At 36.4% G+C, this 12,769-nt stretch overlaps 1 protein-coding gene across 5 annotated transcripts in view; it reads right to left on the bottom strand.

Annotated features, from left to right (window-relative positions):
* PTPRK (protein tyrosine phosphatase receptor type K) overlaps window positions 1-12,769 on the bottom strand; it is a 553,659-nt gene that overhangs the window by 83,454 nt on the left and 457,436 nt on the right. For all 5 annotated transcript variants that reach the window (XM_044917510.1, XM_044917509.1, XM_044917507.1 and 2 more), the window contains one exon: window positions 11,974-12,010. In XM_044917510.1, the coding sequence (XP_044773445.1) occupies window positions 11,974-12,010 (37 nt within the window). The remainder of the gene's footprint in view (window positions 1-11,973; window positions 12,011-12,769) is intronic.

The following is a 12,769-nucleotide window of genomic DNA, read 5'->3' as shown; positions in this document are numbered from 1 at the left end:
TCCAATAACCTGTTCCTTATTTTCTTCTGGGCCCTTGCTGGCAGAGACTTTAAACGTTCATATTCCTACTAACAGTCTGTTAAAGGCAATCTAGGCTTTTTCTATCATGCTCTTCAAAATTTTTCCAAGCCTCTGCCCACTGCCCGATTCCAAAGTCTCACAGCACTTACAGGTGCTAAAATCTGCAATAGTAACTTTTCACGATGAAACAAATTACCAAAATTTGTGGGTTAAAACAACACGAATTCATTATCTTACATTTTTAGAGGTCAGAAGTCCTACATGAGACTTGCAGGACTAAAATTAACGTGTTGGCTGGTCTGTGTTCCTCCTGGAGGCTCAAGGGGGGAAATGGTTTCTTTGTCTTTTCCATCTTCCCGAGGCCATTTGCATTCCGTGGCTCAGGGCCCCTTTCTGGCTCTGCAATGCACATCATTCCCAATCCTTGCTTCTGTCCCCACATACCTTCCCTGATTCTGACCCTCCCCCCTCCCGTTTATAAGATCCCTCATGATGACACTAAGTCTAGCTGGACAATCCAGACTAATTTCCCCATCTCAAGATCCTTAACTCAATACATCTGCAAAATTTCTTTTGCCATGTAAGGTAATCTGGAGATTAGAACATGGACATCTTTAGGGAGCCCATTATTCCGCCTACCACAGAGCCCCAAACCAAGAATGACTATGAGTTACAAATCACTTATCTATTTAATACAATATGATTCTCTAGAAATGATAACAGGTTCCATTTTGATTGACAGCTTGAACAAAGGGATCGTGGGGAGAGATAATCCTATCACCAGATGTTTTGCCATCTTTGCTCTGTCAGATAATGTTGTTTTTGACCCTTCCTCATAAATGTCTCTGGAATGTTCTATGAGTAGCAAGGTGACTTCATTCTCTTCAGTGACTGACACAACAGTCTAGAATTAAAGGTAATAATTAAGACTTTGCTGTTGATATTGTTTGAGTGAAACTCTAAATTATAAAATTCTCCCCGATAAAGTATTAACATCCTCAGTTTGATGTTATCAGTATACATTCCCAAATAAACATCTCTGAATTCTTCTTAATCACATTAGAGAAATGATTACTATAATGAACTTCTGGTAATCCTATTGCCTCAGCTGACATGAAGATGGGGCCTGAACATATATTGGTATTTAAGCTGGTGATTCTAGACAGGCAGTGTGGAATAAGTGTGCTATATTGAAAAAAGTACAAGGGGTTGGTTTCTGTGCCTACACTTTCAACGATCTATTCCACTTTGGAAATCAAATCCTAAATAAAATCAGTTTTCTCATCCATAAGTGAGGGCATGATTCAGATCAGGGATTCCAAACTTTTCAGTGTAAAATCATTCTGTAAAACAAATACTAAATGGAATATATTTTATTAATATAAGTTTGTAAGTTCAAATTTACTTACCAATACCATTTCCATTATTTATAAAACCAATCAGTGAAAACGGAAAAACCATTCAGTGTTAAATTTGAAATCAAGGGTTATGAGTGGTAGCTGCAGTATGTTAGGGACCTATTTATTTTCATATTCTTTTGGTTGCACATAATCAATATCTGCATTTGCAAATGACACTATCGCTTTAGTTACTCATTTTGCAATTTCAAGATACTTAAAAGCAGAGGCAGAGGAGAAGTTTTATTTTTACATCTTTTCAGAAATAAAGAAACTTAACAGCAAACCTTAAGGGAAGATATTAGGTAATATATTCTGCATATAGCAGATTGGTGTATATAAGGATTTTTTTCAGTTTTAAAAGTAGTTTATTACAAACGTAGAGTAAATGCTCTTGAAGTCCCTACAGTGCTTGCAAAATAAACTAGGAATATCTTTGTAATATGTAATTGCTAAAAATGATAAAATAATAAATAAATATAATAATTAGATAAAGTTCAATTGGCTTCTTAAGACAGAGATTAGAATTTATCACTTGCCAGAAATTTCCTATCTGTAACCTTTGCTGTTTTTGAAAACTCCCCACTGCTTTAGTAGAATACTTGTGTAAGACACATACTTATATTACACATACAATTTATATTGTATTTTTTCTAGTCTTTAACTTTTCTCAAGCCTGTTATACGTGTCATGAATTGTACCATAAGCTTTTAAAAGTCAGGGGTTGGTATATCACGTGCTTCCTCTATTTATAGTAATGAAAATACTTTCTACCCAGTGGGGGGGGGTGGGTAAAAATTTACTTTTTAAACTTATTTTCCTTATAAAAAAAGTAAAAAATAATATAAGAAATAATGAAATTAATAACTCAGGAAAACCTTTCCTTTCTACATTTTGTCCATTCTAAGAGTATAGTCCAGCTTAGATGGAGGGGAAGCAAGAGCTGACTGGAATACTAAGAGGGCAAGAATTTTATTCATATTAATTTTTTTTTTTCTGTAGAAGAATAAAACACTTTAAAATTATTTCTAAATTATGCCAATAAAATAAACATGTAGTAGAAAAAATTGATATATCTTCAGGGCATTCAAAAGTAGAACAATTCTGGACAACAATATTCATTCATTCATTCATCCATCTATCCATTCCAAGGACATTGACCACATTTATATTAAATATCAGGCACAGATAAAACGAATATAGACAGATTATCACCTCTAGCCTTGTAAACCTTACAGCCCATGCAGACGATTCTTCATTCTAAGAGATTTCTGAATAATAAACATTTTGGACAATTTCATTAGACTTTGACTCCATTAAGGAATACTACATTTTTATTCAACTCTAGTTTTTTGTTTTTTTTTTTTATTAACATATAATGTATTATTTGTTTCAGAGGTACAGGTCTGTTATTCATCAGTCTTACACAATTCACAGTGCTCACCATAGCCCATACCCTCCCCAACGTCCATCACCCAGCTACCCTCTCCCTCCCACCCCCTTCCACTCCAGCAACCCTCAGTTTGTTTTCTGAGATTAAGAGTCTCTTATGGTTTGTTTCCCTCTCCGGTTTCATCTTGTTTCATTTTTCCCTCCCTTCCCCTATGATCCTCTGTCTTGTTTCTCAAATTCCTCATATCAGGGAGATCATATGATAATTACCTTTCTCTGATTGACTTATTTCGCTTAGCATAATACCCTCTAGTTCCATCCACATCGTTGCAAATGGCAAGATTTCATTTTTTTGATGGCTGCATAATATTCCATTGGATATATATACCACATCTTATTTATCCATTCATCTGTCTTTGGATATCTAGGCTCTTTCTATAGTTTGGCTACTGTAGACATTGCTGCTATAAACATTGGGGTGCAGGTGCCCCTTCGGATCACTACATTTGTATCTTTGGGGTAAATACCCAGTAGTGCAATTGCTGGGTCATAGGGTAGCTCTATATTCAACTTTTGGAGGAACCTCTATATTGTTTTCCAGAGTGGCTGCACAAGCTTGCATTCCCACCAACAGTGTAGGAGGGTTCCCCTTTCTCCACATCCCCGCCAACATCTGTCGTTTCCTGACTTGTTAATTTTAGCCATTCTGACTAGTGTGAGGTGATATCTCATTGCAACTCTAGTTTTTCAAAAACAAAAGGATATCTTTGTTTCCCAAACATGTTTAAAAATCTATTAGCTATTAACTTTTTAGTAACTTTTTCTCTATGAAAGAAAGAAAAGAATTTACAATGATAAGGCCTTTGACAAAGCACCAGGAAATGCTGGTGTCTAACAGAGGTTAGTTCCAAGCCATGAACCACTGATTTAAACTTTATTAAAATTGTACTTGTTCCCAGTTTGGTTTCACTTAGATATGCTTTCATTTCTCTCAGGCTGTAGTCTATTACTCTATTACTAATATATATATTTTTTGTAATTTCCTCCCTTCCGAGTTCAAGAAAAATGTAAACTGAAATCAGATTAATTTCTGAAAGCTAGTACACAGATCTAATAGGAGGAATGAGGCACACTCTTCCCTTGCAGGAGAAAGCAAGAGCACTTAGGCATTCAGACGAAAAACAAAGTTATTCTCAAGGATTACAGTTTGTCGGAAGAGTTGGCAGTTTTTTTGAAAGCCTATTCTATACTTGACCAAGAAAAGCTACACCCCCACCCAGAGTTTCTTAATGGCCAGACTAAACTACCCTAGTTGACCTCCGTTATCATCAGCTTAAAACAGGGGCATAAAAGAATCTGACATTTCTTCCTGATGCTTTAACATTTTCATCAACATGTAGCTGGCAAAACAAAGCAGAGTAGTACAATTAAAAAAATGTAAAGTTAGGATTTTAGACCCTGAAGCCCAATTAAATATATTTTTTCTTTAGACCTCACCTCTGCTTTCAATCTACCGTCTACCTCAGGTGTGAGCTAAGAGATAAGGCACAGAAGTGCATTTTAAGAGCTGAGATTTAGTCGTACTCAAGTTCAAATTCCTCTGTGGTAAATATGGTGGGAACGAATTCAGTCAAGTATCTTCTACACACATGGTACAACCAACTGGAGCTTCTATGGTTTTACTGCAGCTTCTTGACAGCCTAAGTGTTCTTTTTCTTCCCATGTTTGCTTTTTCTGAATGTCTAATCACTTAAAAAGGCACTTTTATCCATCTGCACACTCAAAGAAAAGGGCATAAAGAAAGATTTGACAAAAGCGCCATGAGACAAAATTAAGGTTATGAAAGTGCTTAAAAAAATCCTACTTTTTTCCCAGCAATTAGGGAACAGGCAGCAAAAGAGGGAAGAAAGAAAAAAGTAAATTAAAATATTACCAATGTTTGCATATTCTAATTATATATTTTGAATAAAATCTTCCATGCACACCTACTCTTTCATGACAACTGAATTTTTCTTAATATTGGAATGCATGTTTAAAATGCACACTAGCAATGAGGTCAAGATATTTCTGAGGAATCAGGGAAGACTGCATATCATCGTTTAAAATAAGCAGTATTCTGAGTTAATAATCATCTGACTTAGACCATTCCCTGGACAGGGATAAATAAAATGAATTAAACCCACCTTACAGGCATCCTTCACAATCACATGTCAACTTTAGGTTTATCAAAAGAATGAATAAACTGCTAATAAGTAAATGGATGAATGCAAATATGCATGCCTTAGCTTTTGGAATTCCCTTTTTTCCACAGTTTCTGGTGAAACTGTCCGGGTTCCTTCTTTCTAGCTCTCTCGGAAGGCCAGTAAGGATGTGTTCCGGGTATTCTAGAGTGACACCTAAAAGGAATTCCCTATTTATTTTTTAAAGATTTTATTTATTTGCGAGAGAGCGAGTGCTGGGCGTGCACGCGCAGGGGAAGGGGCAGAGGGAGAGAGAGAGAGAGAATCTCAAGCAGACCCCACATAGATCATGGAGCCCGACCAGGGCTCAATCTCACGACCCTGAGATCATGACCTGAGTCAAAATCAAGAGCTGGACGCTTAACTGACTGAGCCACCCAGTCACCCAGGGAATTCCTTATTTTTTAAATGCCATTGGTAATGATTAGGTTATATGGATTTTAGGTGCTTTCCTGCAATCACTGTATGAAATAATTTGTCCTTGACATATCACATTGGACCCAAACCACTATTTTTAAAGATATTATTCCCAAGGTAAAATAAAAATCTAACATCAGCTCAGACACTATTTGCTGCAGGGAACAGATTACCCACAAGTAGTGATTTCCATAAAGACTTTTTTTTTTTTCGGGGTGCCTGGGTGGCTCAGTCAGTTAAGCGGCTGCCTTCAGCTCAGGTCATGATCCTGGAGTCCCAGGATCGAGCCCCGCATTGGGCTCCCCGCTCAGCAGGGAGTCTGCTTCTCCTTCTGACCCTCCCCCCTCTGGTGCTCTCTCTCTCTCACTCTCTTTCTCAAATAAATAAATAAAATCTTTAAAAAAAAAAAGTGTTTTTTAAAAAAAGACTTTTGCTTTTTCAAACATAAATATCTGGGGTTAAGGAGTTCTAGCAATGGGTAATTCAAAAGCTCAGAGCTGTTTGGGCCTGGAGTTGGCTTATTTGTTTTCCTTGACTTTCCCTTCTTTTTAGCCAGTTTTGCTCTCAATTTTTTTTTTTTTTAAAGATTTTATTTATTTATTTGACAGAGAAAGACACAACGAGAGAGGGAACACAAACGGGGAGTGGGAGAGGGAGAAGCAGACTCCCCGCCGAGCAGGGAGCCGGATGCGGGACTCGATCCCGGGACTCCAGGATCATGACCTGAGCCGAAGGCAGTCGCTCAACCAACTGAGCCACCCAGGCGCCCTGCTCTCAATTTTAATACAACTAATATCACAACTTTATAAAACAATGCCCCAAGATAAGAAAGATAGGTTGAAGATTATTCTTGCCATCTCTCTTTTATAAATCAGAAAGGAACCAATTTGTTAGAACACCTGACAGAAGACAGATCCTTAGATCTCCCTGACCAAAACTGAGTGACATACACAACCTAAAGCAATCACTGGCCAGGTGCATGGGATTTGTTTGGATCAGTGGTTCTCAAAGTGTGGTCCCCGGAGCATCACCATCAGCAGTAAACTTGTTAGAAATGCACATTCTTGGGCCCCTCCCCAGGCCTACTGATACAGAAGCTCTGGAGTTAAGGACCAGCAATCTCCTTAACAAGCCCTCCAGATGATTCTACTAACACTGAAGTTTGAGGGCTGCTGATCTGAACCCATCTGATTTATCCCCTCAGTCTGAGCTCACCTTTCTTGAGCAGCTAAGGACACATTCTCCTCAAGGTTTTTGCACGTGTTCCTTCTGCCTTGTGTGATCTTTCCCCACAGGGGTTACTGCCTCGTGTCCTTGACCTTACCAGGGAGTCTTTCTCTAATCACCGTATGTGAAATAGTTATGGCCTAGACACGTGCCCCAGAATTTCCATCCCCCCCTTACTGCTTCATCTCTCTCCAAAGAAAGTATCACCATCTGACATATCACATATTTATTTTGTCTGGTCTGTTTCCTCTACTGGAATTTAAGTTCCACGGAAGTAAGGTCTTTGTTCTCTTTATTTCACTGCTTTATCCCCAGGGCCTAGAACATCGTGTGGTAATTTATAGGCCCTAAGTAAATACTTGCCAAATGAGATCCCCAGGGCCTAGAACATTGTGTGGTAATTTACAGGCATTAAATAAATACTTGCTAAATGAATGATTAGAATACTGATATCCAAATGAAATTGGAAGAAGTCAAAGAATGGCTAATGGGTAGACAAACAATAGTCTGCCAAAGCAAACTATTTACAAATGGAGATTTGGAATAAAATCCATTCGTGACTTGGGAATTTAAGCGTTTGTCATAATATAAAATAGAGCCTTATTTTATTAACTTAAACCCCTCCTTTTTACCTTAAATGCTATGTTAAAATAAATTTACATATATCGCACATTTTTATGTTCTACCAAATGTGATGGCTTTTATCAGTGGAAATGTGACTTTTTTTGGGAAAATAAACAGATTCAAACAACACAGAAACTTGCATTAAAATTAAATTTTAAATAACCAGTTTTCTTTCAAAAATCCAGAAATTCAGATAAGGGAGAAATTGGACACAGCCAAAATAGTTTCAAAATATAAGCTACTTATATAAACAGATTAAAACACTTTCAATTTCTCAAACTGTTGGTTTTCTTTTTCAGTTTTATTTTAAGGAAATACTCAATATTTGGATTTCTTATCCATACTTGCTTTACATTGAGAATAATTTTATGTAAATGTATAAATACATGGGTCCATAAATGATTTTTTATACAGAGAGAAAATTTTAAATGACATAACATACTAAATATTATTGAACAAGAGAAGATAAAAATTCAATTGAAATGCATCTCTTGTTAATTGATTAATTTATTTATTTTTATATTTTTATTTATTTATTTGAGAGAGAGACAGCCAGAGAGTGAGCACAAGCAGGGGGAACAGCAGAGGGAGAGGGAGAAGCAGGCTCCCTGGGACTCCATCCCAGGACCCTGGGATCATCACCTGAGCTGAAGGCCTACACTTAACTGACTGAGCCACCTGGATGCCCCTCTTGTTAGTTTAATATGGATACAGCATATTTCCAGAAGTACTTTTTGAAAATTCTTTGGGTAAATTTTGTTATAATTTATGTAATATTTGCATAATTTGGTATGTTTAAATCTTACCATAGAGGTGTTACTCATGAAGAAAATTTCCTTAAGAAAGGAATAGTTATTGCACTATAATTTATTTATGGCAACAAAGCACAAGATCTTAGCTACTAATCTGCAAATAATTGTGTGTGCATGTGTGTATGTGTGCATATATGGATTTAGAGCACTGTTATAAATTATATGTAAAAGGGCAGAGAGCAAACTACATTAAACAACCTAAAACACTTTCTTTTCAGTAGAGGTTAGAGAGACATGCATCTAAGCATGCTGAGCGTGCAAGCTGCATGGTGTTCCCACCTCACTGCACAAGTGACTTCCCAGTGTTGTCCTTCCTCCTTGATGTACCACAAAAATCTTTCCCGAAATTTACTCTCCTTAAACTGCTTTTCCAAGATACAGCTGGTTAAAGTCCTTTTCATAGGTCTGCAACAATTCTAGTTTGGGGTCTGCTGTTTTATAAATGGAATGACTTTCATGTTTCTCATGATAATTTAGATCAGCCCATCCATTTCATTCCTGACACATGGCTTCTCAATGACTTCTTACCTACACATGAGTCAGAGGGCAGCACCACTGATCTTAACTGCAATGTACACAACTTCCAAAACACCTCTTCTCTTGTCTCATAACATGTGTTCACACCACTCTTCATTTTAGACATTATAACTTTGATTATTTACTTCATACTTTTTTTTAGTGATCAAGCCAATGTCTATATCCTCTTTACGTGTTGGCCATCATAAGGAATGAGTTCCAGTAAGGCAGGAAACAATATATACTGGAAATTTTTTAGAACAATTCTCACATGTCAAAAAATTTTCAAAATCATCGTGCTACTCTAGTATGTACGCTAATTGTTCTTGGCTTTTATATTCTCTCACATTCCCATAAGAATTTTCAGTCCCCTAAATTAGTACAGTGCACACATTTTTTATTTTTAAAGTAGGCTCCACACCCAATGTGGGACTTGAACTCACAACCCTGAGATCAAGAGTCACATACATGTTCTAACCACTGAGCCAGCCAGGGACCTCTACATACATTTTAAGTATACAGTTTAACGGGTTTTTACCTGTGTGTATTCTTATGATAATACTGAACCATTCCTTGCCCAGAAGGTTCCTTCATGCCTCTTCCTCAGTCAATATGGTTATGCCATTTTGACTATTAAGTCTGTCTTCAACATGTTCTGTGAAAAACTTTTTTATTTTCATGCCAAAAAATTTATTCCAAAGCTGACTAATACTTGAATGGTGTTAGTGCAAAATGTAGCCAGGCAATACATTGATTTTAAACTAAAAAGTGTGGTTTTTCATAAATGGAAAAATGCTAAATGTTCAGAGAAGGAATTAAATTTAAAAAAACCTACTTTTTTCCAAGTAATCTCTATCACAGAAATTCAGTTTTGTTTTTATACATATTTCTTTCATAACTATATAACACAAATTACACCCTTATCCAGCTTTGATTTCCATGGTGTCAGTTACCCGTGGTCAACTGTGGTCCAGAAACATGATCCACTTTCTGACTTGTTGTCAGAAGGTCAGTAGTAGCCTTCTATCGTTCACCTCGCTTCATCTCACCAAAGAGGCTTTATCAAAGCCACATCATCACAAGAATAAGAAGGGTGAGTACAGTAAGATATTTTGAGAAAAAGAGAGAGGGGTCACAGTCACATAACTTTTGTTACAGTATATTGTTGCAACTATTCTACTTTATAATGATACTGTTGATAATCTCTTACTGTGCTTATTTTATAAATTAAATTTTATCGTAAGTAAGGACAAACGATAGTGTATACATAGGGTTTGGTACTATCTGTGGTTTCAATTATCCACTGTGGGTCTTGGAATGTATCCTCCACAGACATGGGTGGGCTACAGCATGTCCTTCTGAAGTAAGGTACACAACGACTGCAACCACTATGATGATGACAAAAACTGGCAATTAACTTTTACGTAATAGTCACAATATACCAGGCATTATTGAAGCATTTCATATACATAAACTATTTTATTCCTCACAATAACAGTAAGAGAAGGGTACTCTAATACTATTATTTTGAGGATGATGGGTAAATGATTTGCCAACACTAAAGTGAGGGGCAAAGTCAGGATTTGAACCCAGATAGTCCAGGGCCAGAGTCCTTTTCTCTCACTCATTAAGCCACACTGTCAGACTGAGGCTCAGAAAAATAGCAGGGATAGATTACTAGACAAAGCAGAAACTACCACAAATGAACTCTTTCTTACTACCTCTTGGTTTCTGGCAGATATTGTATGCCACATGGTAAGTTCAATTTCCATAATCTCACCTCCCCTACAGTCTAAATATCATGTGATATTCATCATTATAATTTTATATGTATTGAGATAGGGATAAAATGACATTTAAACAGCTTGTGTAAATGCAAATAATTCAATAACCAAATAAGAAAATTTAAAATTTTAGAATCATTTATAGCTTTCTTTTCTCAGCTATAGATATGTAGAATGACCATATCTGAAGAGCTTCTTGGAGGATGATGCAAGACCATTTTGTATATCTGGCTCTATTTTAAATCTGGGAAAACATAGGTGATACATATCTAAATGTCTTCTGCCATTATCTTCTAAAAATTTCAGCTCTAATTTTTTGATCTACAAGCTAAGCTTTTAAAATAAAATAAATGCCTATCCATTATACGCTTATCTGTATATATTTTCTCATCAGTCATTAAGGATTGCTTAATTTTTAAAATTATGAGGAATCTTAGTATTTGAATTGAAAAAAAAGGGTGTATTTTTTTTCTCTTCTGTGAAGCTTTTTTTATTTATTACTTCTCATGAGTCAAGGGAAAAGTCTTTCTTTATTGCCTTTACAAATCATGAGTAAAACACAAATGCTTAATTGAGCAGATTGATGATTAAATGGAGAAAAATGATGAAAGGAAAGATGCCAGCACAAACAGAATATGGCCATTCATTTCTACCCCAAATGAATCAACTACTGCTCATGAATGTGGGTTTAATACTAATTTTGGCAGAAACTACCCAGAGCACCAACCCTCTGCGGAGTCCCACGTCTGCACGGGGACAGTTTTTTCCTGTTTCTTTTGCTAGAATACACCAAATAGCTCTCTCTCTTGTTGGCACAAAGAACTCTTAAATGGACTATAAACATAGTGAATGCAGGAGACTTTCTCACACCTGAACTCCAAATACTCATTCAAAGATGAAAATGTTTCCCCCTAAAGAAACTAGGCAACTGAGCTATAATATGCAATGTCAGCAGGATTACGCTGGTCATCAGCCATCACAGATCTAATTTCTTGGCATCAACTGGATTAAAACAATTTTTTTAAGTTAAAAAAAAAAAAGGTAAAGTAGCTTCAACTGAATTGTACGACTCATGAAGATAAGGAGCGGTCTCCACACCTCTGCTCTTACATATGCACAGACTAGCTCAGTTCCTATTTATGTCTGATTGTCTACCACAGAAAGTAACAGAGGTTTTTAAACAAGCAACTTGCTATTTTGAGCTGATAGTGCTGAGCTTTTCCTAATATATTGGTTGATCAGCAACATAAGACACTAAATGGCAGAAATAAGCCCTTCTAAGGTTTTCTAAATCCTTCCTATCCTCATAAAAGGATTCCTCCAGTCAAGTACTAGAGGATAAAAGTAGCACCCCATTAGGTGCTAAAGACACCCAAGTGAGTCAGAGAACTTGGCTGGCAGTTTAACTGGGCCCTACTACAAATACTCTGTAATAGAAGTGCCACATTTAATTAGCCCTGAAGCAGGGAACAAAGCTCTTTCATTTTAGAAAGCTGGAGAATGGAATCTCAAGGAAAAAAAAAAAAAAAGGTAAACCTCTTACCTTTTGTAGCAATTCGTACACACTGGGTTTTAGTTTCCTGATGGAGTGAAACATGAAAGAGAACAGTCAGTGTATAGACAATGTTTCCTATTTCATAATCCCGGCTTATAAATGAGGTTTATGAAGAGCAGAACTGCAATATCAAGGAAACTTTTTTATTCAAAAAATAAAAATAAAAATCTGAAGTAAGAACTTTTAAAAATGTTTCAGTATTTTCTAAAAACTCAGATGTCTGTTTTCATCTTATAATCAAACAGGCTCTCTTGTCTGGGACAAATAGTAAGAGCACTGTATTTGTACTTACCATACTTTTAAAACAATTAGAAAGAAAAATGTGTTTGCAAAGCTAATACAGATCAGATCCAGACACCAACTTCATTCTCACCACACAGCTGTAGACTCAGACCAAAGGTGAACATCCCATACACGCACTTGGATCCCAGCACGACTACCGAGCTAAAGACGGTAGTGAGAGAGATCATCCAAAAGTTGCATCACAGCTGTAGTATGATTCATCTGTTCTTTTTTTCTTTTTTAATTTTGCTGTTAGGGGTTAAAGATTTCTCATTGGGACTATTTTCCTACTTTTGCTAGACAGATGGAATTGAGGAAGGATAAGTTGAAATGGGAAAGGACAAAGATCATTTCAGGTTCTTTCTTTCTTTTCTTTTCCTTTCTTTCTTTCTTCTTTCTTTCTTTCTTTCTTTCTTTCTTTCTTTCTTTCTTTCTTTCTTTTCTTTCTTTTCTTTCTTCCTTCCTTCCTTTCTTTCTTCTTTCTCTCTCTCCCTCCCGCCCT

Source organism: Neomonachus schauinslandi, chromosome 8, assembly GCF_002201575.2.
Source record: "Neomonachus schauinslandi chromosome 8, ASM220157v2, whole genome shotgun sequence".
Taxonomy (NCBI): Eukaryota; Metazoa; Chordata; class Mammalia; order Carnivora; family Phocidae; genus Neomonachus; species Neomonachus schauinslandi.
This window is presented reverse-complemented; position numbering and strand designations above follow the sequence as displayed.